Source organism: Brassica rapa, chromosome A04, assembly GCF_000309985.2.
Source record: "Brassica rapa cultivar Chiifu-401-42 chromosome A04, CAAS_Brap_v3.01, whole genome shotgun sequence".
Classification (NCBI taxonomy): domain Eukaryota; kingdom Viridiplantae; phylum Streptophyta; class Magnoliopsida; order Brassicales; family Brassicaceae; genus Brassica; species Brassica rapa.
Window position 1 is genome coordinate 8,408,456 of NC_024798.2, and position 27,960 is coordinate 8,436,415.

The 27,960-nt window shown below is 32.0% G+C and overlaps 2 protein-coding genes and 1 pseudogene across 2 annotated transcripts; 2 read left to right on the forward strand and 1 right to left on the reverse strand.

The window, feature by feature from the left end:
* Window positions 1–5,084: 5,084 nt before the first annotated feature.
* On the forward strand, window positions 5,085–7,008 carry LOC103863752 (protein C2-DOMAIN ABA-RELATED 1). The gene is made up of 3 exons (XM_009141501.2): window positions 5,085–5,358; window positions 6,292–6,387; window positions 6,481–7,008. Exons 1-3 carry the CDS (start codon window positions 5,248–5,250, stop codon window positions 6,778–6,780), a joined length of 507 nt encoding a protein of 168 aa, XP_009139749.1. The 5' UTR covers window positions 5,085–5,247; the 3' UTR covers window positions 6,781–7,008.
* Window positions 7,009–7,245: 237 nt separating this feature from the next.
* Window positions 7,246–24,413, forward strand: LOC117133551 (annotated as a pseudogene).
* Window positions 22,139–26,944, reverse strand: LOC103863753 (probable serine/threonine-protein kinase PBL7). The gene is made up of 8 exons (XM_033290016.1): window positions 25,952–26,944; window positions 25,632–25,889; window positions 25,366–25,538; window positions 25,199–25,278; window positions 24,963–25,110; window positions 22,721–24,869; window positions 22,601–22,636; window positions 22,139–22,473 (listed from the first exon to the last, which is right to left on the reverse strand). Exons 1-6 carry the CDS (start codon window positions 26,538–26,540, stop codon window positions 24,510–24,512), a joined length of 1,608 nt encoding a protein of 535 aa, XP_033145907.1. The 5' UTR covers window positions 26,541–26,944; the 3' UTR covers window positions 22,139–22,473; window positions 22,601–22,636; window positions 22,721–24,509.
* Between the last annotated feature and the right edge of the window lie 1,016 nt (window positions 26,945–27,960).

The following is a 27,960-nucleotide window of genomic DNA, read 5'->3' on the forward strand; positions in this document are numbered from 1 at the left end:
GCTATCGTTTACCTAAAGCAACCGTGAAAAAATTGACGAGTGTTGTATCACAATTCTGGTGGAGTCCAGGGGGAAGTACAAGAGGTATGCATTGGAAATCATGGGATAAAGTATGTATAGATAAGGATGAAGGAGGGTTGGGGTTTAAGGATATCACAGATTTCAACACAGCAATGCTTGGTAAACAGTTATGGCGTCTAATAGAGAAGCCAAATACTTTATTCGCTCGAGTTTTTAAGGGTCGGTATTTCAGGAATGGGTCACCTCTGGAACCGATTCGTTCATATTCTCCGTCATATGGCTGGCGGAGTATCGTCTCTGCTAGATCTCTGGTAAGCAAAGGACTAATCAAAAGGGTGGGATCAGGTTCTTCCATATCTGTATGGAATGATCCATGGCTCCCAACCACTCGCCCGAGAACAGCTAAAAAAAATCAACACAATTTATACCCGGACCTCACAGTGGAGTCTCTCATTGACTCCTCATCACGTACTTGGAACTCACAGGCAATTCGGTTTTTGGTGGATCCACAGGATGCAAAAATTATAGAAAGCATTCCTTTGAGCAGGACTCGGAGGGTAGATACTGATGGATGGCACTTCACCAAAAACGGGAAATACACGGTCAAGTCAGGATATCAGGTAGAACGGATCTATCCAGACAGAGAGAAACCACCTTTACTGATTGGTCCCACTAGGGGTGGGCGTTCGGGTACCCGTTCGGGTTCGGGTCGGGTATTTCGGATTTTCGGGTATTTCGGTATAGAGGTGTAGAACCCGTTCGGGTATTTCTGTACTTCGGGTCGGGTTCGGGTATTTTAAGTTCGGTTTCGGTTATTTCGGATCGGGTTCGGATATTTAGATTTTGAAGAAAAAAAAATGAAAATTTTCATTTCTCAAATTTCTTGTATTTAAATATATAATTTTTCACTTAACTATTTTTTATTTTTAATAGATTGCATGGTTAATATATTTGGACATAACATTTTCAAACTAAAAAGACATTAATTTGGTTATTGTTTTTAAATTTTGGATGTAATTTTTTGTTAATTGCTGAAATAAGCAGTTTGACATGCATTTTAAGCGAATAGCAAATCATCTTCTACGTAATTGTATGTATATCATCTGAATTTAAAGTATGTGTAGTATCAATATAAATATTTTATATAAAATGAAAGATGTAAACTATAAATATAAGATTAATTATCATATGTTCGGTTATTTTCGGATATCCATTCGGGTTCGGATATTACCCGTTCGGGTTCGGATATCCAATCTCTCCTAATTCAATATCCGTTCGGATATTTTGCTACTTCGGTTCGGATTTCGGTTCGGGTTTTTCGGATCGGATTCGGGTGCCACTTCGGATTTCGGGTAAAATGCCCACCCCTAGGTCCCACAGTGGATGTTCTGAAAGCCTTCTGCTGGAAAATACGGTGTCCACCAAAGTTAAAACATTTTCTTTGGCAATTGCTGACAGGATGTATAGCAGTGAAGAAGAATTTACAATCAAGGGGAATTCAAGGGGATATTTGTTGTGCAAGATGTGGAGCCCAGGAGGAATCGATAAACCATGTGTTTTTCGAATGTCCTCCAGCACTTCAGGTTTGGGCTCTTTCGAAGATTCCATCAAATCCATATATTTTTCCAACAGGTGCTCTTTTCACAAATATGGATTATTTATTCTGGAGAGTACTTCCACAGTTGGAAGATCATCAGTTTGCGTGGATACTATGGTACATCTGGAAATCTAGGAATAATAAAGTTTTCAGTAATTTGGATATGGATCCCATGGACACACTCAAATTAGCGGAAACAGAATCTACATTGTGGGCTGAGGCACAAATAGTGAACGAACAAAGGACAACACCACAGATAGGGAATATCATTTTGCCGTCAATTCCAGGAAGATGGTGTTTCACAGATGGGTCATGGAAAGAGGAGGATATGTATTCAGGACAAGGCTGGCTTAGTACCTTAGAAGGTTTTGATGGATTGTTGGGGGCGAGGAATGTTAGGACCAGTCTTTCTCCTCTTCATGCGGAGATGGAAGCGCTCCTTTGGGCTATGGAATGTATGAGGAATTTACGTCAGTTTCAGGTTACGTTTGCAACGGACTGCTCTCAATTGGTGAAGATGGTTTCGGAACCTGAGGAGTGGCCAGCATTTGCAAATTATTTGGAAGATGTGAAGACCCTGAAAGAGATGTTCACCCAATCAGAGATCATCTATATACCAAGGACGCAAAATACAATGGCAGATAGACTAGCACACAGTGTTAGACAGCAGCCGTCTTTTGTCGTTCACATGGATGCAGATCACTCAGTTTGGTTTACAGAGTCAGTTTGAGTCTGTAAAAGTTGATGACAAAAAAAAAAAATATTATTTAATAGTAATTTTCCTTTCTTTAAATCCTAATCAAAAGATAATTGGAAAAGATTATTTGATAATAATTATCCTTCTAATATTGTGACATGTGTTTAAATATATAAAAGATTAAAAATATATATAAAATAATAAAAACGAATTTTGAAAAACTACTTTTAAAAATTATTTAATAGTAAAAACGATTTTTTAAAAATATTTAGTAGTAATGTTTTTAGAAATTTTCCTTTTTTAAAATCCTAAAAAATAGTTTTGAAAAGAGAAAAAGACTAGAATAGCACTAAACCAAGTTTTTGTTCCCAAAGTAGCACTCAAGGCTAAAAGTCACAAAAATAGGTTTCATTAAAGAGGTAATATACACTTATACCCCTTGGGTTAATTAATCCAAACCTTAGGGTTTAGAGTTAAGGGGTGGGGTTTTGGAATTAGGGTTTAAAATTTTATAAAAAATAAATTCTAAAATAAAAAATAAAAATTTTAAAAACAGTTTCAAAAAATATTTTTAAATTATAAAAAAAAATTTGAAAAAAAATAAAAAAAAAATTGAAAAAAAAAATTTGAGAAAAAAAATTCGAAAAAAAAATTATAAAAATTTCGAATCTGAAAACATATAATCTGAAACTATAAAAAAAATTTCTTTTTTTCATTTTTTTTATTTTTATTTTATTTATTTTTATTTATTTTTGTTTGCTTATTTAATTTTAAACCAAGGGTATTATGGATATTTTACCCTTTAATGAATGTCATTTTTGTGACTTTTTCCTTCTAGTGCTATTTTTGAGACATAAACTTCAAAAGGTGCTATTATTGACAATTGTCCTTTTGAAAACAATGTATTTAATATAATTTTTATTTTCTAAACTGTTAATAAAAATATAATTATAAAATATTATATTGATCTTGGTTCTTCAAAAGTGCTAATTAACATGATTGTGACACATGGTAGTTATATATTTAAAAATGTGATATATGTTAAACTATATCACAATCAAAAATATATATACTAATATAATAAAAACGAGTTTTCTTAAAAATTAATTATAAATATTATTTAAGAGTCTTATTATTTTTATTATTGTAATTATTATTTTTCATTATAATGTTTGTTTTAAAAGATAGTAAAGATAGAGAATTATAAAAGATAAACATAAACTTTTAAGAAAAACATAATAAACAAAAACGAATTGTAAAATCTTACAAGTACAATAAATTATTAATATGAAGAAAAACTAACTTTAAAATAATTAATATTACTGTTTTAAAAGCATAATGAAAAGAAAATTGTAAAAGTACTATTATTATTTTCTTATAAGTAAATAAATTTCATTTTTAATAGATAATTGTAGGTTAAACAATTATGACAAAAAATAAGTACAAACATTTACATCTATATTTAGATTTAAGCTTCCATATATTATTTTTATAAAACACAATAGTATTTACATGAAAAGTAATACTTGAGTATTTTCTTTTAATTTCTTGAACTCAACTTATTATTATCCTTATTACATCTTATGATGCTAGCATAACTTTTAATTTTGTTGTTATTGTCGTACATAGGTATGTGTGCATATGATAAATATGTGTTTGTATGTATAAGAAAAAATATAAAAATAATTAAACAGAATTTTTCTTTTAAAAATAAAATAGTTGTATAAAAATCTAAAAGAAATAAAATAATTATTTTATTTTCTAAAATCTTAAACAAAATTGTAAGATAGTATTTAATATTTTTAATTGTAAATAAAAAGAAGATTTATAAAATAGAATGTTTTGTTTCTTTAAATCCTAGCAAAATGAAATTTTAAAAACTTATTTAATAAAACATTAAATTAATACATAAGAACATGTATAATGTTGTCATTGATTTGATTGGTGTATTTAACGTTCATTTCGTTTTTACTTTTCATTTATTATTTTGGATTGTGTTCTGTTTAAATGTTTATATATCGTATTTTCTCTAATCTTTAGTATAAATTTTATAACAACTCATCTATAGACCATGATTATAAAATACAAATATTAACTTGAACTTATGTATGAAAATGTTTTAATTATAAAATAAATCTCAAACAACATATGCAAAAAACAATCATAATACTATAATAAAATGATTTATTATTTTATGATTTTTATTAAATTAAAACATCAAACAAAAACCGGTTGCAACGCAACGGGCTCATATCTTGTATATCTAAACTATTAAAACTGAAGTACAAATAAATTTTAACCCTAAATTTTCCTCAATAATTACCATCCAATGCCACTTACTTTATAAATAGCAATTTCCATAAAAATAGTTAAACAATTCCCTAATATTTAGCTACCTAATAAATTTAGAAGATATGCAATCATTCATTTATTTTAAAAATCAAAATAAAAAAATCAATTTTGCAATCCATAAAAAACTATAAAATAAATTAAATGATCAGATTAGTTTATTGGTTTATTAAAAATTAAATTAATCAAAATCGTTTAAAATTTTTAGAATAATAAAACTAACTCAGTTATATTTAATTAATTAGCATCTTCTAATTTAATTAGTACAATAATATGTATTTAATTTTTAAACGTTTACAAAAATTAAAAACAAATACCCGTGCGCAGGCACGGGTCAAGATCTAGTATAATAATAAAGAAAAGTAACAAATGGCATTTGGGCATATATGATGGAACACGTTGAAAACTATGTCAATTTCTTGTTCCTTTCTATACGTCAATAATAAATAATACAATAATCTTATTGATTCGCATACCAAATGAGACTAGTCTCTCTCTCAGTCTTTATATAAAATACAAAACCTCATCACAGTTTCGTACTCACTCGAGACTCCAGGAAATAAGAAAGAAGAAAGAAGAAAAAATGGAGAATCTATTGGGTCTTCTCAGAATTCATGTGAAGAGAGGTGTGAATCTCGCCATCCGAGATATCGCAAGCAGCGATCCATACATCGTTTTTCACTTCGGAAACAAGGTAAAAATAATCTATTTTTGGCCTCTTTGTATTTCACTTTTAGTATCTTTGTCTGAATCTGTCGAAGCAGAAGTGTTTGTTACTAAATAATCTGTGTAGTGAAAACTCAACTGGGTCTTTCGATATTTGACAGCGGATCACTTATTGTTGATGTTATATGTCTTCAACATAATCTCACCAAGAACAGAGATTTAAGGTGTTAAAGGCCATTTTCATGGGGTCTCTACACTGAGTCCCTAGTTAATAAAAATTGAAAGTAAAGAGAGTAGACACCGTATTATAGTCGACAGACATATACACAACTCTAAGAAACTCAAAAGACAGAAGATTCATATTTAGTGGTTTGTTTTATTAAAAAAGAAAATTTTATTTTTAAGGGACTTGGAGAGTCTCTCTAGGATAATGATGTCGGACTTGAAGCCCTGATCTTGACGAGAAGTCTTTTTGATTCTTGAAGTTTTACCTTTTAAGTATATGTTGGAAGAGTTGTGAATTAATGGTGTTCATTGTCTTAACCTAATCTAAATTAGCGGTTAAACATTTGGATATCTTTCTTATTTGCTAGTGTTGATTAAAAATTGATGAGTTAAGTGGAGAAGGACGCATGTGATTTTCTTTTTCTGCGCAAAAAGAAAAAGTTAAGACTGTGTTCATGATTTGATAAAAAAAAAAAAAAAGACTGTTCATATTTGTGGTCCTTTTACCATGTGATAAATTGGAATATTGGTACTCTTTTACTCTTGACTCCATCAATCTCTCTTCTTTCTGTCAACATCAATGCTCTGTTTCCACGACGAAATAATTGAATGATAATGTGTGATATGTATTCTTTTAAATATGTTTTCCTGATAAATTGCCTTTTGATAGTTCTTGATTCTTTTTTACTTCATGAGTTAATTGCAAATATTTTTAAAATTTGCTCACTTGACACAGAAGCTGAAAACCCACGTGGTCAAACAAAGTGTAAACCCAGAGTGGAACGATGATTTGACTCTTTCTGTTACTGATCCAAATCTCCCTGTTAAACTTGTAAGTGATCCTTATTTACGTTTTATTTCGATTGACCGTTAAATCGGGCAAGCTAGCTTCACTAGAAATGAAACATTCTTGTTTATGACGTAGACGGTTTACGATAAGGACTTGCTCTCGGCGGATGATAAGATGGGAGAAGCAGAGTTTAGCATTGCTCCATATCTTGAAGCCATTAAGTTTCGCCATAAGATCCAAGGAGGACTTCCCAATGGAACCATAATAATGAAGATACAGCCGAACAGACAAAACTGTCTGTCTGAAGAGAGCCACATTGTGTGGAACCACGGCAAGCTTGTTCAGAATATGTTCATTAGGCTCCAGAACGTAGAAACCGGAGAGGTTGAGCTACAGCTCGAGTGGATCGATGTCCCCGGTTCAAGGGGTATTTAAGTCACTTCATGTCATTCCAATCCTATCCGGTCTGATCCTTATCCCTTAGCATATATGGTTTAATTAGCCATTGAAGAATCTCAAATTGGTTATGTAATAAGCTCTCTTTTCTTTTGTTCTTTTCGAGTCCAAAAAGTGTGCAAGTCCATGAGGACTGACTTAGTAAGTGTAACATTTGGATACTTAGTTATATTCCTCTCTCGTTTGCTTGAATTGGCTACGATTCAACTAATCAAACCTCTGTGAGATGCTAAATTTATCATTGGAACTTAAACATGCGAAGTTTAGATCGTACAAAGAATCTTGCAACATTATTTCTTACCCTCTCAAGTTTCAGGATGTGTTCTTGTGCATACAAAGTTTAGGGATCCTGTTGTGATAATGATCAATAGAATATTCTATTATTAAGTTTATGACGAGTTCCACTATAATAAAGATAATTGTTAGAATTTGATTATTAGGAGTTTAAGATGAAGAATATAGTAACTAATTTAGATAGAATGCTAAATCTGAGATGAGATAGAGAGATAGAATTTAGAGAGAGGAGAGAATTGAAGAGGGAAGTTTTATTCTCCTTAATCTTAATATATTTACAAGAGTTGTCTATATGTAGACTTACACAAACAATGAACAAAAGATGAGATAGATAGATTGTGTCAGATCTCCAACAACTATATTTTCAAAATTTAGATCTGCCAACGGCCACAAAAAAATTCATGAGTATCTGGTCACAAGAGGATGGTCGGTCATTTATGGTTGCACAAGTATGATTGACCATTGCCTTGTTTTATTTCTTGTTTCGTGTTTCTGGTCACATAAGTATGGTCGACCACCTTTGGCCAAAGGTGAGATTTCTCTTGTGTTTGATTCTTTATCTCAACTTTCTTCTTCATGTCAACACTCTCCCTTGACCATATGGACTGACATAGCTTGGAAATCATGAAGATTTCTTCACTAAAAATCTTAGTATTAAAAATTTAATGGGACAAAACTATATTAAGGGGAAAAAGTGAAGTTTTCTTGCTTATGGAATCATGGCCATGAGATGTCTATGAGTTTGGACTTGGGATGAATGACTCACATACATTTTTGTTTATATTCTTTGTGAATATATCTGCTAGCTGATCTTCGCTCTTTGTGTAGCATGGCAAGATAACTCTTTGAACTACCATCTGCCAAAATGTAACAATCCACTTCAATGTGTTTTATTTTCTCATGAAATACTGATTTAAAGAGACATACTTCAATTCCTAGAAAGTACTTTAGTTCACCTATATCTTTATTTAAAAAAAAGACGGACTTGAGGAAGGCTTTGGTGGATTGGATACCTTCCTTGTCACTTCACGTGATGATGATATCATCAACAATACACAAGGCGATAACAGTACCTTGACTAGAGGGAGTGAAGAGGGTGTGGTCAGCCTCATATCGCCTAAAGCCTATACCAATGAAAGTGGTGCTTAGTTTGTGATATCATGCCCTTGGTGATTTCTTCAATCCATATATATATCCTTCTTTAACCTCAGCACATTTGATGATTTGACTAGATTTCCAATCCAAGAGGAGGATGCATGTAAACCTCATCATCTAGCTCTCTTTGGAGAAAATCATTCTTCACATCCATCTGTCTTAACTCTTACTCTGAATAGGTTGCAAGCAAGAGAACAATCCTTATTGTATGGAGCTTTGTTAATGGTGCAAAGGTGTTCACATTATCTTCTCCATAAGTCTGAGTGAAGCCTCTTGCAACTAACCTTCACTTGTGTCTTTTCACCTTTTCATTGCTCAAGTATTTAATGTAAAGACCAGCTTGATTGTCATTGCCTTCTTGTCTTTTCGAAGCTCATATTCATACCAAGTGCCATTGACAATCATGGCATTAGTCTCATCACCTATAAACTCTCTCCACTCTTTATGCTAAGAAGATGGTTGTGAGAGTGTTTGAGTTAATTTTCGAGCAGCTTTGTGAAAATCAGTCCACCTCTCCTTTGATTTAGGTGCAAAGGTTTTTTTTTCCATAAGCATTGTAGGTGCAGTCCACCCTGGTTCTACAGCTGTCCATGCATGTTCTTCTATTCCCCTGATAATATGGTGAATCCTCACTTTCCAGTGTCTGAAGTTGCCTTCATCTAGCATGAGTTATTTTTGTAAGGCTCAAGTTCTTTCATGGTTTCCATGTTTTCTGCAGGATCTCGACCTGGTATAGACTTAGGCCTACTAAGGTGATCCACTCTGATACCAAATCAAAGTTTGCAGAAGACCAATAAATATAAAAACACTTGCAGCTTCAAAACCACTTATCTCATATATTAAAAATCACTTAAAAATCTTCCTAAATCTGTTTAATTCAATTTACTCAAGGTCACATACGACTTGAGACGGACCAATGAATGAATTTTTCCTAAGCACAATGGTCGAATTGCATTCACCAATTGCCAATCAACCGCTGTCAAGAACAACCTCTTGAACAAGTTATTTCTCACTAAAAACGTCGATCCTAACCTAATCCCAAGATCACAATATATATAATGTGTAACACAATATTTTATTTTCAAAATATTGTGATAACACCGTATTTGATTGTTTCATGCGAAAACCACATCATTGTTTCAATAGCTGACTGCCACATCTTCTTTCCATAACCGTTCTTTTAACTATGTTTAACTCTTTATTGTGTGTATGACACTAGACGCTGCTCCATGCCAAACCACCATGAACAAACTCCTTTTCCGTAAGCTTACAAGAAGTTGTGGAGAAACTATAGGAAAAAGAGAAGTAATAAGTGGTTCTTGGACAATGTAAGCACTTTTTTTTTAAGCAGATATGACCAGGGCGGATGTACGTTACGACGAACATGGTCAAGTGCCCGTATAAAATTTGATTTTCTTTAAACTATCATATTAAAATTAAGCTCAAATTTCACTAAAGTGCATCCGGCTAGTTCAATATTTATGTTAATACCTCCGACTAAATGTTTTCCTAGATCCGCCCCTGTAACCCGAGTGACCTTTACTACACTTGGTTCACAAGTAGCATCGAAGATAGACCTTGCATGTTATGATGTATCCTGAGGAAAAAGTCAGAGGATATAGAAATGGAACTGGAGCTGTTTACAACGATGTTATCATATCTGCTCGTGTTACCATTCACACGAAGTTGAATTGGGCCATATGGATCACAAGTAGCATCGAAGATAGACCTTGCATGATCATGATATATCCTGTTGGAAAGTCAGAGGAGCTGGAAATGGACTGGAGCTGTTTACAACAACATCATCATATCAGCTCGTGTTACCCATGCACACAAAGTTCAATTGGGCCAATTTGGCTTCAGCCCATCAATACCAACCTCGTGCTTGGTAGCACAGTTGCACTCATGTCGTTTTGTTGTTTGTCTAGTGTTAAATTTCAACCTCGAATCCAAATAAAGATAAGAGGGATACACATTTTGTAATGTCTAGCTCTCAACATCCTCTTAGTCCATTAGATGGTATATGGCCTTCATTACCTATGGTAAGGGATGTCAAAAGCATATGATTGCAATTTGCAAGGCATTACACACAAAACTAGGAAATCATAAACCATAAAGTTTTGATAATTGCATATTTAGTCAACAATGATCAAGTCTTGATAATTGCATCTTTAGTCCTAAAGTTTCTGCTTCTTTTTATTTGGACCCAAAGTATACACATTTGAAATAGTCTTCGATTTCACTTCTAAACTTTTAATTATGCACTCCACACCATGTTAAATGCAAATAACAAATATATACATTATACACATCTAAAACTTTATAAACTAATTGATATTATAAATTCATATTTCAAACTTTATAAATTAATTGATATTATATTTATTTAAGATTAGATACCATAAATTTTTATGTGGTATCTATTTCATTTAATATATAAAGTCAAGAAAGCTTCTTTAAAAACATTAATTTTAATATGGAATTGTAGAACTATGTAATCTCAAACTTCCAAATTTACATATGAAATTGTAGAAATATGTATATATCTCAAACTTTCAAATTTACATATGAAATTGTAGAAATAGTTATATATCCCATGTGATATGCATAATGAACAACCAAATGCATACACATAATGAAACTTAAAACGATATAAATGAACAAAAACAAGATACTCAAAATCATTAAAATCATCAAATATTATAACTTGATTTATAACTTGATCAGTGTACAAAAGCTCCTGGCGAACATGTTTTTTTAGTGAAACTTATACAAGTCAAACTCAGGGTTCGAATGGTGACCGCAGTTTTGATAGTATAAGCGGTACGGAATTAAAGTGCGGTACGGTCCAAGTGTTGTTCATGCGGTTTGTGGGACGAGTGCGGATTTGGTTGAAAAAGTAGTGCGATTTTGATTAAAAAGTAGTGCAGTTTTGATTAAAAAGTAGTCCGGTTTTGATAAAAATAATGTAAAATAAATATATTGTTACACTTAGAATTTTTTAATTAATGATAATGTTATTTTATTTTTCTTTATTTTTTATAATTTTCAATATTAGAACTTATTTGAAACAAATTTCATATATATATATATACAAATTTCATATATATATATATATGTATTTATATATTATATTTTGATTTAACTACCAAATTAAAATGTGTAGTTGTTTTAGTTTGTATATATTCTAATAAAATACATATTTATTATTTATGAAAAATTATGAAAATTTTGAATTTTCTTTAATTTTTTAAGATTTAGATTATTTATTAAAGTATATACTTGTATTGGATTATTTTCTATTGTTAATAAATTATTATATAAAATAGTAGTGTAGCCAAATTCTACTTTGGCCTTGATGATGTCGTGCTGTTTTTGATATAGCATTATTAAAATAGTAAAGTCTGAGCCAATTAATGTAAAAGTTTTTTTTTTCAGAATAAAATAAAAATTTAAAATTTACTTATTTGATATTTTCATCGCGGAATTTGAAGTGTCATGCTAGGTAACTGGTAGAAGCATTACCAAGTGCGGTCCAAGTGTTAATTAGGCTATGAGTGTTAAACGCGGGACGAGTGTAACACATGGCGGGAAGAAAATGGGTCACTATTCAACCAATTTTATGGCCAATATTATTTGATTTTTAAAATAATAAAAACAAGATAAAAGTGCATGTGATTGTGTCAAAAAGGTAAATGTACCTTATTCCACCTTATTCTTCACCTCACGCAAAAAAGCAGTGGTTCATAATTTTTAAATGGTTTTTCTTATTTTTAAAACAAAAAAAAATTAGAAAATTATGCTCTATACAAAGAAGCACGTATATTGCAGTGCAGTACACAATTCATTCACTATCAAAAGTATCGTTTTCTTTATACGCATACTCGGCAATCGCTTTCTCTTTTCTTATTTCTTGTGTAATAATGTTTTTATAGGCAAAAGAAAAATATATATTTGAAATATGAAACTTAGATTATTATTCACGTATCATCTCTTTCTCATTTTTCTAGTGTAATCACATTTTTTCAAGCAAATAAAATGTATTTTTTTTCATGTCTAAAACATAGATTATTACTCATCTACGATCCCTTTCTTTTACTAGCTGATTCACTTTATTTTCTTTTTTCTTATGTAATCATGTTTTCTTCTGATGTAAAATAATATATTTTTATGTTTGAAAATTAAATTATTAATTTTTAATTTACTCAGTTTTACAAGACTATTTAACCACGTACTTTTTACGTAAATTAGTGATCTGAAAATTTATTTTCTGTAGAATTGTTTTGTTATAGTTTAATATAGTTGATTTTGCATTAGTAAGAAAATTATATTCCTAATCATGATCTACAAATAATAAAAGTTTTAATATTAATTATGTATAAAATATTATTAAAACGAAATTTATTTATTTTTTAACAATTTTTTTTCAATTTGTTTTTTGAAAGCGTATGAAATATGTGCTTCTCTGAATATTTTGACTAATATATCAATTATATTGTCCATTTTAATTAAAATATACAATTAATTAATTAAACATTGCACTTGTATTTTAAATGACCAAAATAGTATTATATATATTAATAATATTGGTTTCATTTTTTTGTATGCAGATATGACGTCAAGACATCGAGGAAACACAAATTCTTCGGGACAAAGAAGTTCAATTGCTCACAATGAGACTACATCAAGAGCAAGAAATTTTATTATAAATTTATACCAGTAATTTAATTTATATATTTTTAGGCAAAATTTAAAATTGACTATAAAATATTTTAAATTTGTAAACCTTGCAAAGATTTATGTGGACTTATGAACAAGAGAAAACATTGATTGAGTTGTATGATGAAGCAATTTCCATGACCGATTATACTCTTAAAGATCCGACGGTGCTTGGTAGAGATCTCATGGTTGACAAATTCAACCGTGCATTTAATTTGAATATAAATTACGCATTTTTCAAAAACAAACTTGACGATTTAAAAAAAAACGTAAAAAAAGTGGAAGTTTCTTATGACTTCGACGGGTATAACAGTTGATCTGGAAACTTCTATGATTTGCGCATCAAACGAATGGTGGAAGGCTCGTGAGTCTGTAATAATATTTTTAATTGTATTAACTAAAGTTAAATAATAAATATAGCCAACACATTTTTGATGCTTATACATATTAAAATTTTATTAGGTATGCAAAATAACAAGATCTCTTAAAAGACAACCACCACCGTTTTGGGATGTGATGGTTCGTTGTTTTGTATTTCACGATGTCTATTCGCAACCTCAACAGTCATCACATCAACGAAGACAACAAATATTGATTGAAAGAACAGAGGAACATGACTTGCATGGTTTTTCAGACATTGATGGCGAGGACATACCTCAACATAATGTTTCTTAAACCCAAGAAAACGAAGAAATATATCGGGTTAACCTCAATGCTGATACCTATCATTCAAATGAATATACTCAAGATTCAACTCGGTTTCCTTCTCGAAGAGGTGAGGAACATACAAGAGGTGAGGAACGTACAAGAGGTGAAGAACGTACAAGACGTGGGAGCAGTTCACAAAGAACAAGAAGAAGTGGGAGTACTTCGCAAACGTCTGGTAGAAACTCAGGAACTAATGTTGGAAGTACTGCAAGAGGTCATCGAAGAAGAAAATCATTTGAGACTACAATACAAGACACAATTAATGGATATAAAGAATTTCAACGACAGAGTCTATAACAGCTATGCCCAGGTGCCATTGATAAGGATGATTATGATGAATTCAAAAAAGCAGAACAAATATTTCTTGCTTTGGAACTTTCTAAATTCACCAAATTTTATTGGACTTGCATTAACTCACTTAAAGAACTGTTTTTTTTGGCGAAATTATTTTATTGATATAGCTGGAAACAATGATGAGGATATGTTGCAACTATTAGAAGCTATGACCGGTGTATCACGAAAAATGAAGATGTGCCAAAACAGTTAGGTTCTGGTCAGTTATTTGGGAGCCCGCATTCTGGTGGTTTATCAGGTAGTTCATCTTCAGTGGGTAATAGTTCAAGAGGAAACAGTTTTCAAAACTCGGGTGCTCCACCGACTACAAAACAATGGGGTACACCTCCAAATGTTCAACATTGGGAACACCACCAAATGTTCAAAATTGGGGACACCACCAAATGTTCAAAATTGGGGAACACCACCAAATGTTCAATATTGGGGGACACTACCAAATGCTCAACCATGGGGTGTACCTCCAAATGGTCCCAGTTGGAAAATGCCTCCAAATGTTCAATAATGGAGTACACCACCATGTCTTCGGCAATGGAACACTCCACAAAATTTTATCATGGTCATCAAGCATCAAATATTCAGCAAGCCGGCTCATCTGGAACAACGCCAACAAATGTTCAACTTCGGATTTACAGTTGGAAATCAAGTTGGAACTCCGTTGAATATTCAAACACATTATTCAAAAGGTGCAAGCATAGATACTTCACCCAAAGTCCACCAATCACCATCAGCTAATATCGGTTTAAATCATTTTGAATCTGGAAGTACATTACAAAGACCAAGACGTGGAGGTCGATTCAATATTTGGAGAACTACAGAAGAACCTAACGAAGGGCATCACAGTGATTCAGGAGACAAAGATTAGCGATCTGATTGTCATGTTTTAGAATTTTGATATAATAATATTAATATTTTTGTGTGTTAGTGGGTTATGTTGTACTGTTTGAAAATATTTTTATATTATTTTAGTGTGTTAATGGGTTTCATGATGTAATGTTGTGAAATATTTTAATATTATTTTTATGTGTCAATGTGCTATTTATTATTATTTCTATATGTCTAATGAAATATATTTCATGTTTATTAATTTGCAGGTATTTTGAATCTGCCAATTTCGATCACAAAACATCACCACACTATCTTATAAAGAGAGAATTGAGTTGTGAAATTTAGAAAATGAGCAATTTTAGGAGTTAGTAATTCAACCCACTTTGAGTTATTATGATCGATATTTTCATAGAGCACCTGCCCGGACAGATGGAGGTTTAGGGTGGAGAAATATGTGGTCTCGACTTCAAGAAGATGATGCTGCTTGTCTTCAGCTCTTACGAATGTCACTATCATGATTCCGAACATTATGTAACATGCTACAAACGAATTATGGTCTACAACCAACTTCCAATGTAAGCATTGAAGAAAGTGTGACTATATTTTTGCGTATATGCAGGCACAATGAAGTTCAAAGAGATGTTAGATTGAGATTTGGACGAAATCAAGAGATTATGAAAAGAAAATTTAAAGAAGTTCTTAGAGCGACATAATTACTTGCATGCGATTATATCAGAACTCCAACAAGACAAGAACTATACCGAATTCCTGAACGGCTTCAAATACATCCAAAATATTATCCATATTTTAGTGGATTTGTTGGCGCTATGGATGGGACTAACGTTTGCGTAAAAGTACCACCTGAATTATAAGGAATGTATAGGAATCGACACGATAATGCATCGTTGAATATCATGGCAATCTGTGATCTGAATATGCCATTCACATATATATGGAATGAAGGACCATGATCTTGTCGTGATACATCCGTTCTAACAATGGCACGAGAAAGCGATCCTGAATTTTCTTTGCCTCCAATGGAAAAATATTATGTTGTTGATTCGGATTATCCTAACAGGCAAGGATTTTTGGCTCCATATAAGTCATCACGAAATAACGTTGTCAGATATCATATGTCGCAGTTCAACTATGGTCATCCTCCACGAAATAAAGAAGAATTGTTTAATCGATATCATGCATCTCTGCGTTCAGTTATCAAGAGCACTTTTAGAGTTTGGAAGAAAAAATGGAGGATTCTTTTTGATTTTCCAAGATATAGTATTGACATACAGAAGTGGGTAATAATGGATACAATGGGACTGCATAATTTTATCAAGATTTCAAATTTTTCAGATGCATATTTTGCTGAAGTAATAACAGAGACGAGATGATTTAACACACAAGGGGAGAGTGATTTCCATACTGATTTGGATGATGTGGAAATAGTTGAGGTAACATATGGAGGACATATGACGCAAATAAGAGATAATATTGCAAATATGTTATGGAAAAATCAATAAAATAATTTTTTTCTGATAGTAATTTATTTGTACTTTATAATAATATGTAAAAATATATTTATTATATCAATAAGAATGTTATTGTATATTTTTCACTATTTAGTTTATAAACACCATTCAAACATTTGTCCCGCACTTTTTATTATTTTGGTCACCATTCACATATCTCTTAAACCGCTTCTTTTAGATGAACCGCATTTATCCCGCCGTATGCGTTTTCCTGACACAAACCGCACCGCACTAACCAATCCGCTTATCCCGCACCACACAACCCACTGCTACCATTCGAAGCCTTAGAGCAAAATTATTGATTTGCGGAGTTACTTTTTCAGTTACCAAAACCACACATGATTGGTGTAATAAAGATGTTTTTGTTAATTCCGCACTGAAATCCGTACGTGGCTTGTTACCATTCATTACCTCAAGATGACACATATGACAATAATAGTATGCATGGTTTGCGTATTATTCATATTTTTAATTTAATAATTTTGATATTAGAGTGATTTTTGGTTTGGATCACTTTATGATATTTTATTACATGGCAGAGCACACTGTGCTACTAGGGTGTTTTTATGGAGTTGAAAACCTTTTTGTCCCTCTAAAAAGCAAAACCAGATTTAGTGAGTTTAGTTATTTTTTTTATTTATTATTTTTTGAATTTCGAAATTGCTCTTAGCTTGTTTGGTGGACCTGAGACAAAAATTAAACATAGATTAATTGGCTTAATTTATTATGTAACTTCCTAAAGCAAAAAAATATATTCTTTTCACTTTTTTTTTATTTGTATGGTTACAAAGGAAAAAAACTCTGAAGAAGGTGATTTTGAGCCACCCTTTACCGGAAAAGATTATTTTCGACAACGGAGAAATAGCGAAGATTATTCTCTATCTCCATCGTCGTCTCGGCTACTGCTCTCCGTAGGTTCTAGTCTTCTTCAATTCTGAACCATAGTATTGGCAACGATGAAGCAAGGATTCAAGAAGCAAAATAGACACGTGAGAAATTTTGGTGGAATAAAAAATGGTATCCACTATATTTTATTAAGCCAATGAGATTCTAAAAATTTGGTGTTTAGTTATGATGAAGTAAGTTAAATTAATTGAGAAAGGAACAAGGATAATTTGAAAATTTTGTATGCTTATTTGTGTGGTTTCTGGTGCAAAAGTGTTTCAATAGCAATAAGTGTCCTATAATAATATAAAAAATACAATTGTGACCTCAGATATAGTATTCTCTTTATTTTACTTTATTCAAGTTATTTTAGGATGAATTTTAGTGTATGTAGTGCATATATATGTTTAGAGAAAATCACATTTTTAACACTAAGAGTGTCACTTTCTCGCACTTTAAACACTGAAGTTTTTTGACTAGTACATTAAACCTTTAAAATAGTATTTTTATCATAATAAATCTCCAACTATATTTTTTATCATAATAGGGGCTAAAATGATGACGTGTCGGTTTTTTCTTCTTAAAAAGAAAAAATAAAATAAAAATATGTAAAATACAGAAAAATACAGAAAAATTCGAATGAAATTTTGAAAAAAATATAAAAAATTCAAAACAAAATTTATAAATCAAAATTCAAAAACAATTAAAATTAAAATTTCAAACTTAAAATAAAAATAAAATATTCAAAATTCTAAAAATTCAAAAATAAGATCTAAAATGAAATATCAAATTTAAAAACGAAAATAAAATTTAAATTTTTTAAAAATTCTAAACTAAGATCTAAAATATTAATATATTTTTTTGAAATTCTTCTTTATATATTTGTATTCATATATTTAGAGCATGATTCTTTTGCATCTTTAATGAAATATCTTGGTAATTTTCTTTCTTAAAAAATATTTTTGGGACAAAACTCAAAATAATCTATTTGAGAGAATTATTAGCCCTGCGTGTGGTCACCATCAATTAACATGGGGTGAAACTAGCGGCCCCCCGAGATGCTTTCTGCGAAGTGTACTTAGGTGTCTGGATGTTCAGATTATAAAAAAAAAATTTTTTTGATGGTAGCAAGTTTTGATATATTGTTTTTGATGGTGGAAAGTTTTGATATCATCATAAGTGACAGTCACTTTAATTGGATGGAAGTTTAAAATAAATATAATTTTTTTGGTTAAATATTTACAATTTTTTTCTTACAATTTTAATTTTTAAGTTTGAAGTTTTAATTTTAGATCTTATTTTAGAATTTTTTTAAAAACATTTTTTTTTAATTCTTTTTTGAATTTGACATTTTAATTTTAGATCTTATTTTTGAATTATTAGAATTTTTAATATTTTATTTTATTTTTAAGTTTGAATTTTTAATTTTTATATTTTTTGAAGTTTTAGATTTTTAAAATTTTTGTTTTGTATTTTTTACAATTTTTTTCTACTTTCATTCGAATTTTTCTGTATTTTTTTTTTAAAGAAACCGATACGTCATCATTTTGACATGTAAAATGAACAGTACCGATCGTCTATAAACAGAAAAACATATTTGGAGGTTAACTATGATAAAAATGTCACTTTGAAAGTTTAAAATGCTAGTAAAAAACTCTCAGTGTTTAAAATGTGATTTTCCCTATATGTTTAATGTGACATGCAGTATTATTAAAAGTGAGAAAGTGTCACTCACCGTTAATCACTCTTATTTTACTTTATACTAGATCATTTTTCCGCGCTACACGCGGATTGTGTGCTATAAATATTTTTTAAAATTTATATTAAATTTTATTTTTTCTGTTCCTAAATATAAGATGTTTAGGTAGAAACAAAGATATTAAAAAAACTATTTTTTATCTAAAAAAATATCATTAAAATATGATTGAATACACAGTTTTTAATAAAGTAAAAGTTACCTAAAAAAATAAAAACATCTTATATATTGGAACATCAAAATTCTGTAAAACAGGAACAGAGGGAGTATTTGTCTTGTTTTGACATCTTCTTTATTTATGAGGTTGTTTCTATTTCTTAGTTTTAACCCATTGTGAATTTTTATTTCTATCATTATTTTTAAGTTGAAAAATAAGGATTTTTTAGATAATATGTACATACATCTTTTTTTTAATAGTGTTGTTATATATTAGTAATCCAAAAACTCAGTATGAATAAAATAATAAAGGAAAAATAATGATTGTTTGGAGTTTGTGTTTTCTTTAATGTATGTGGGTATTTATTATTTGTATTTTATTTTATCAAGTATTTTTTCTCTCAAACTTCTAACATCCCCATGCAGAATTAATTTGTGTTGTTGCTATTGGGGTGGGTATTAATGTTTCTCTCAAACTCAGTAAGAATAAAATATATGTTTTTATATTAATGTTTGTCGACAATACGATTGTTTGTTATCTTAATATCTTATACACACTCCAATCAGATTAGCCGAGTGAATAAGTCAACTTCAAAACTTTCGTTCTTTAATTTTTATTAACTGTTTGAAATTAGCCGCTTCTTAATCCCATACAGAGAGAGGTATAAATCTTGACATGCAATAACTTCTTAATATGAAAGCTCCATTCTAGGTGACTATTTTGTCGGTATAATTGTATTTTTAGTATATGCGTGTTTATAAGTAAGCTTATTGCAACTTTTATTTTCGTTTATTAATTTTGGAGATAGATTCTTTGTATAATGTGTATTTACCCCATTTGTTTTAAAAATAATTTATTTCAATTTACGTTTTTCCCTTAAAAATAAATTTGAGTAGTTACCTAGTAGGTATGCACTTGTAGTGGGAAATGTAGCAATTGATTGTAATTTTCAACCAAAAATATAGGGAGGTGTCTTAGGAACATTCCTTGATTGAGAGTATTGTTGTTGTTCCCGTAACTTTGACATATGAATGCATCGTTAGTCTTAATTCCTATGGTTCAGATGTACCATGGATTGTGAGATTTCATAAATTTATATATTTTTGTCATCTCCATAAATTTATTTTTCTCGATTTCTTCGTGTTAGTTACAATGGTCATAGGGCGAAAATATTTTTTTGTACCCTTTGATATTTATATTTATTTAATGTTTAAAATATTTTAAAATTTTAATCATACTGTGTATATTTTCCGATGAAAATAAAACTATATACTTTAAAAAAATATTTTGGGCCGTTTTCAATTTACTTTGTTATATTTTCTAATCTTTTGTCTAAAAATATAGATATACAAAAAAAAATAGGCTCCTTAACTATTAATATACGGGGGCCACATACTTGGACCCGAGACGGTCGCACTGTTTGTCTCCCTACTCAGCCGGCCCTAAAGGTATAGAGACAATATTTGCTTCTCACTCTTTTTTTTTAAAAAAAAGGGCTTTTATGATTTTCGTTCTCCACACTAATATTTTTCGATGTAAGTTAATTTTTTAATTTTTCATGGGTTACTTTTGCAACGGATTGTGCTCAATTGGTGAAGATGGTTTCGGAACCGGAAGAGTGGCCAACCTTTGCAAGCTATTTGGAAGACATAAAAGTTTTGAAGAGGAGTTTCAACAGTTCAGAGATCATTCATATACCACAAACACAGAATTCAAAGACGGACAGTCTCGCACGCAATGCAGAGAAGCAACCGTCATTTGTCGTTCATATGGATGTAGAGCTACCGGGGTGGTTCGCAGAGTTTACATGAGTTTGTTTTGTTTGCTGGCAAAAAAGAATCCTTTTTATTTTTATGTTCTCTTTCTTTTAGTCGGTATACATCGTATGACTATATGGTAAAGTTAGAGTAAATTAAAGCGGATGAAAAATTATTTCAGCCCATTTATTCTTCTTTCATCCAATCAAGTGGAATATGATTCTATTTCATTTACTCTAAAAAATGAGAAACAAAAACAGTAAAATAGAGTAAATCTTACCTCGACTATTAATCAGATGAAAAAACATTATTCTAACTTTATTATTTTTCTATCCCTCTCGTTTTCACCATATTTCCCACCATTTTACTCTAATTGATAACCAAATACACTATGTATTTGATATGGTTTGTTTAATGCTTTTTGGCTTATCCCAGTCTTATGATTTGTGTACGCGTTGTCAGGTCTCTTTTAATATAATGATTATTGTTTAATATAGTTTGATGGGTTGAAGTTGATGTTCACGTAAGTTAAGATTAATTTAGATACGATAAGAAGTGACATTGCGACACATGTGATTTTCGAGGTATATTATTTTAGATATTTTCAAGAAGAGGAATGATAATTGTGAAATAAATAAATTAAAACTTGGCTTTGTCATTTCTGCTTTGTTTAGATAAAATGCTTCTATTTTAATTAACTGTCTTTCTTTTAGTCTGTGTCAATAGAAAAGTTTACAATCAAACCAAATATTAAGTAAATTAAAAGAAAAATAAAAGAGCTAGCTATGGTTTTATCATAAAGAAAATCAAGATAACAACAAATGAGGAAGTGGCCGCAGGATAGACTTAACTAATCTTCTGGTAGGAAATACAAATGTGATTTGTATTACTCTAAATATTTTTACAATTGCCTAAGCAGTTATTCGTGGACATATGCTCTTCCAATCTCCCAGTGAAAGCGTTTAAGGTTTCTCCAGCTTTGTTTCTTTTTTCTTTGAGTTTTGCGACCTAACCCAAAGCTATTTCTATCTTGCCTTTGATGGCTACTACGGGAGATTGAGTGATTGACTAAGATTTGGAACGCCATAGCTGAGTTATTCGAAAAGCTCAATAATATGCAAGAATGATTAAAAGGTAAACAAAAGGAAATTACCTACCTTTTTTATTATCATAGTGAAACATGACGATTTTGATCAAATTATAAACAATGACTTTATATTTGCTTTTGAATTGTAACAATATTATTGACTTTATATACATACCATAAACCCTTTCTCTTTCTTGAGAGGATAGGACGATAAGTGTTCTTGATCTTTAGCAAATCATCATCATTTACCCTGAATCTTCCACAAACAAAAACAATAGTGCAGACCAAAATGATAAAATACAGAAAAACCAACAAAGAGACCAGAGAACTTACCTTCTACATTACTACAGAGAAGCAAGGTGTGATCTTTTCACATCAGCAGAAGCTGTTCAGCCCCAATTCCTAAATCACCAGCTAGAGTTGCAGAGCTATTGGGTTTTCAACTCCTGAAGAGGGAGAAAGCAACAGCAGTTAAAAGAATATAGACTAAAATCTACATAGATAATCATATGTTTCGTTGTTCAAGAAAAAAAAAACCATATATTACCAACGCAAAGAGTTTGCCAAAGTTACCTTGCTCACGCCTCTATCCATGAAACGGTTTCCAGTCTAACAAAGAAAATAAAGAACATTCGTTAATACGTAGAAAGATGCATATCACACTAATACCATGATTCAACAACCCCCAGTTACCATTACTCAACAACCGCCAGTTAACAAAATAGCATGAAAGTGAGTTCTAATCTTCTTCTTCTTCATTTGTTTTGCTTCTTGCTCATTTTTCAATTCCAATGTGTAACAGAATCCCCGTGAGCCACTTAGCACCATCACAGATTTCTGAAAAATCAGTTTTGTGCCCAAACATAAATATCTAATGAAAAACACATAACGACATGAACTCAAAAACCGATTATCGACTTCGTAATACGCGAGGTAAAATGAAATGGAAAATTGCAACAAAAACTTCCCGGTAAATATTTTGCAGAAAACACACCTCTGTTATCGCAATCAGTATCAAAATTTTCCAAAGAACGAAACCTGAATCTCTTTGCTCAATCGAATGGCAGCAAGCTTCGAGGAACCGGTTTATATAGATGGAGATAGATAGCGAGGTGAAACGCATAAATAAATACGGAAGTAAAGAAGACAATTGATTGATTATAAGTGGATCACAGTAACGGAGGCTTCATGAATGAACTCGAATTGGAGAAGACGAACTGAGAAACTGGCGGAGGAAAATATGATCGAAGAAGCCACGGGTGGTGGACTTTATTTTGGGCCATGACAAAATAATTTAGGGTTTAGGGTAAGAAACCCAACATTAAATCTCGACATGGGCTTAAATGACGTGGCGAAAATATTGTCTTAGTGGATTATTTAATCTGATGTGGACACCTTAGGTGTTGAGCTTATTCAACTTTTAGTATTGTATAGATTAGGACATTACATCGACTTTTGGAACATTTTTTGTATTCGCCATAATAAATTTATTTCAATATACAATATTTTTTTTTGAATGAATATAAAATTATATTGTTTGTACATCAAGGGCAACTATAAGATGAAAACAAACTTAAACCATAAACTTATCCTTACAACCTTGTGCTAAACCAAAACTGGAAGAGCATTCGATTCTTTTGGCTGTTTGATCGTTGCAAAATACTGAGACGGTTCATGATGTTCCTGTCGATGATCTTGTGTAGAATTTGAATAGGAGTCGGTGTCTCACCGTGCAACCGTTTGTTCCGCTCACACCAGATCGTACAACATGAGCGGCTCATTTCTTAATTTCTTCATTTCTTCATTTCTTCACACCAGATCGTATAACATGATCGAATAGTATAACATAGTGAATATGCAAAAGTATTTATCTTCATTTCTTCGCCTTTCTTTTTTTATCATCCTCAATGTATAACATGATTTAATATATGAGGACGTACAACAATATTTATCCATGTCTTGGTGAAATTTATCGTCGTTGTCAATATAGAACACATGATCCACGTTGTTACATAATCGGCTCATCTCACTTGTGTCTGAAATTTGTATTCTCAATTTGATTATATGTCGTTTACTTAACAGTTAATTTTTGTTTGTCTAGTTTCATGTTTCTTCCAAGTTTATAAGTGTATATATTTACTGAAAACTTTATTGTTGGAAGATAGCTTAACAATATAACTAAAATACAAACGTACACGATAAAAAAAGTCAGCCATCACAACACATTTTTCCTTTAGATATCAAATGAACAACAATTTCAACACTCTTTGCAATACATTTCCCAAAACAAAAAAACGCAACAGGAGAATATGACATTCTCTCACCAACCAAACCGGAAAATAAAAAGACTAAACCGGTTTTCTCCAGTGGAAACCAAAAAAAAAAACGAAATGCATGGCAAATTCACTGATTAGTTCCAAACTTCCAAACGGTCCATTAATTACCTATTTACACACTTTTTATTCATTCCTTTCAAATGTTTTTACCGTTCATATAAATGACCATCGTCTTCCAAATCAGTTACTCCAAGCATCGCAAGATCAAGATGACATTTCATCTCGGATTTGGTCTGTTGCAACTGTGTGTAAGTGTCAATCATACTCGAAAGACTTGTATTAGTTTTCCTGCTTGAGTATGTTCTTGTCTCTAGTCCTCCTTCTCCACCTTTCAAGATTGTGACTATCTCTTCCATACCAGGCCTTCGAGACTCTTCATTGATCACACATGCCGCTGCAGCACGGATCATCAGCTCCATGTAAACCGAGTTTTTTCTTGTACATCTCAATCTCGGATCAAGTAGCTCTTCTATAGCTTCAATCCCTCTATCCAACAACGGTTTCGCCTATATACAAAAAAATAATAATAATTAAAGTCTTTTCCAATCAAAATTTTAGGACAAATATTATTAGTGTGATAAAGAAATGGTGAGACATACCCAAACAACTAAATTTCCTTCACCAGATGATCTTCTTGGTTCGATTGGTTTTCTACCGGTTAACAGCTCAAGCAACACAACACCAAAGGCATAAACATCGGTCTTGTCAGATATCTTACCATGTTGGAAATACTCTGGAGCCAGATATCTGCATAGCGGATTAGATCATTAAGAAGTGGGCTCTGGCTATAAATGAGAAAGAACAAAACTCGTGCATGGTAGGTTTCGATCTATACCCGAATGTGCCTTTCACGGTCTTGCAAAGGAAAGGAACAGAAGGTGCAGCGGTCCAAGTAGCTAACCCGAAATCACACAACTGTAACGAAAAATCAGCACAATACAATTATTATTTCAATAATCTAAATAACATCATTCATTCCCTAAAGAAAGACTTTGTCTTTACCTTTGGTATCTTCTTTGAGGAAAGAAGTATATTGGAGGGTTTGATATCTCGATGAACAACACACTGCTCTGTTCCGTTATGCAAATAAGCAATCGCATCAGCGATCCCTAGTGCTACCTTGTACCTTGCTGACCAAGGCAAAGCGGCTTTCATGCCTTTCTTCTTCTTCTTATCTATTAATAAAAAAAACCAAAAACTAGCGTCAGTCTTTAAGATTAGCTTTGATCTATAAAGCAGCAAAGGAGATGGTAAAACTTTTCTCTTACCGTGTAAATAGTGTTCAAGGCTACCACCTGAGACGTACTTGTAAACCAAGAACAAACCCTCTTCAGGATCTATACAGAAACCAAGAAGAGGCACAATGTTTGAGCTGTGAAGAGAGCTTGCAATCATCAACTCTCTACAAAAAGATTTTGGAGACTCTTTGTCTTCTTTATCAAGCCTTTTGATCGCTAAAGCCGTTTTCCAAATTCCGATTTTACCCCTGAACACATAGCTACAAGCTCCTCTTCCCAACACTCTCCCTATAAAAAAAAGTCAAAAAGTCAACACCTTTGGAGAACGTACTAAAAGTTCAAGAACGTACCTTTGGAGAAATTACGAGTGGCGGCGACGATTTCGCCGTAGCTGAACCGGACCAAAGTGTTAGCTACCGGAGAGATACTCTTCTCCAGCGATCGAGCTCTCGTCCACGTCACTTCGTCCGTAGATTTCCCAGTTTCCTTTACTCCATTCTCCAGATTCACCATCAGAACCGTCGCGGAGCCACCGGAGACTGATAAATTCCGGCAAGAAGACGAAGCAGACAGCGAAGGCGCTTCTCCTCCTTTCATCTTCTCAAGCTCAGTTTGTGAGCAGAGGCTGAATCTAAACGAAGAATGAACAGAGTGAGGGTCGTGGTTTATATTCTCCGGAGCTGTTTCCGCCAAAAGCCACGCCTTGTTGTTATCTCCGCCGCTTCCACTGTTGCCGGAGTTTTCGATTGAGCGTGGTCCAGCTGGAGGAGGAAGGAAACAAGCGAGACCCAGATCAAAGATCATCTTTTTCAAACGGGTCTTCAGTCCTTTCTCATTGGCGAGATCTGGAGAAGTGAGAATGGGGGCATTTAAGGAACTGCCCTGAAGATTTGTTTCTGGGTTTCGTGGATGAACAGACGCTCCTTCGTACAAACCCATTCTTTTTTTTTTCTTCTAAGTAAACAGATCTCAAGAAAAGAGCACAATTTACCCAGAGAAAAAGTTTGATTCTTTGAAGCTTTGCTTGATGGAAGAGAAAGAGAATATATATTTTTCTCTCCAGTTTTGTTTTTCTTAGCAATGGTTAGGTTTATAAGTGGGAGCAAGATTAAATTAATATATGATTAGTGGTGGAAGGTGGAATCATTTTCTTTTTCCTATACCGTTAAGTTGTAGTTGTGATCTAGAGCAAGAAAAAACAGGAGAGGGGGGAATTATTAGGCATGATTAGAGGATTTTTAAAATAATTGAGTTTAAAATAATTGGGAGCGTTACAAAACAAATCAATGAGTGAGTATTAAATGTATAGTATAACAATGTAATATTTTAAAGATTAGGTCATATGGGTAAAGTTGTTTACTAATAATACTCAAAGGGGGACAAAAGCTGAGCCCACAAGGTTATGGTTCTGTGGATAATGGAGAAGGGAGTGACATTTAAAAAACATTATGTCAAAAAACCAACAAGTGTTGCTATCAATATATAAATAAACATATAGCGAAACTTCGTTATATAAATTTCGTGATATTCTCAATTTTAATAAAAACTTAATTATTGTTAATAGTTATTTAGAAAGTGAATATCAAGCATGGTTTAATGCAAACAAAATGGTGCCACATATTCTACAAGAGCATAGTATAGATGAACCCCAAATCTTAAACTTGGGTAATATATGCATGATAGATGAGTTTTGGACATCCACAACATAGTTTAGCCGGTGTAGATGAACAGCTTAGGGATGCTTCAACTTATGGAGACACAAAATTACCTACGGTGAGAGTCTGTCTTACATTCAGAAGTGGGAACACTACGATGGATGATGGAGAGTATGCTTCAGCATTCGATATGCCAGACCTTTAGTACAAACTACAAGAATTTGATCGCCATGATTAAGGAAGCCTCATGCTTGGCCAAATTTTGCAACAAAATTGGAGAGGATATAAATTCTGCAGATATGCTTTCCAGAATTCAAGATCATTCATATTTCACAAGCGTAAAATCATATTTCAGATTCTCTAACTAGGACTGCGAGGTCTTTCCATAGAAAACTTGGTTTTATTGATTGTTTTATTCCGGTCTTGTTATCCATGCCAAAATCTGAGTAATAGAATACTCGTTCGTTGTAGAACAAAAAACTAATTATTCTTAATTTAAAAAAAAAACTAATTACCTCCTCTATATTATCTAATAAAGGATTCAAACTTGGTTATTGGACTTGTTGTACCTCATGCTCCTCTTATAACCAGGAGGTGTCCCGATTTAACCGTGTATAGGCTTGATTTGGTGTGAACCCATTGAAATGTATGGTTTTAAGTTGTGACTAGGCCGAATGCTCCAAATTAATGTACATCTCCCATGT

Excerpts from the sequence above, each read along its gene's own strand:
- LOC103863753 (XM_033290016.1), bottom strand. The coding sequence starts at position 26,540 with ATGGGTTTGTACGAAGGAGCGTCTGTTCATCCACGAAACCCAGAAACA. Across the intron at positions 25,539-25,631 it reads CCTTGAACACTATTTACACG|ATAAGAAGAAGAAGAAAGGC; the intron begins GTAAGAGAAAAG and ends TTTTATTAATAG. Across the intron at positions 24,870-24,962 it reads AAGGAAATTTAGTTGTTTGG|GCGAAACCGTTGTTGGATAG; the intron begins GTATGTCTCACC and ends TTTTGTATATAG.
- LOC103863752 (XM_009141501.2), top strand. The coding sequence starts at position 5,248 with ATGGAGAATCTATTGGGTCTTCTCAGAATTCATGTGAAGAGAGGTGTG. Across the intron at positions 5,359-6,291 it reads TTTTTCACTTCGGAAACAAG|AAGCTGAAAACCCACGTGGT; the intron begins GTAAAAATAATC and ends CACTTGACACAG. Across the intron at positions 6,388-6,480 it reads CAAATCTCCCTGTTAAACTT|ACGGTTTACGATAAGGACTT; the intron begins GTAAGTGATCCT and ends TTTATGACGTAG.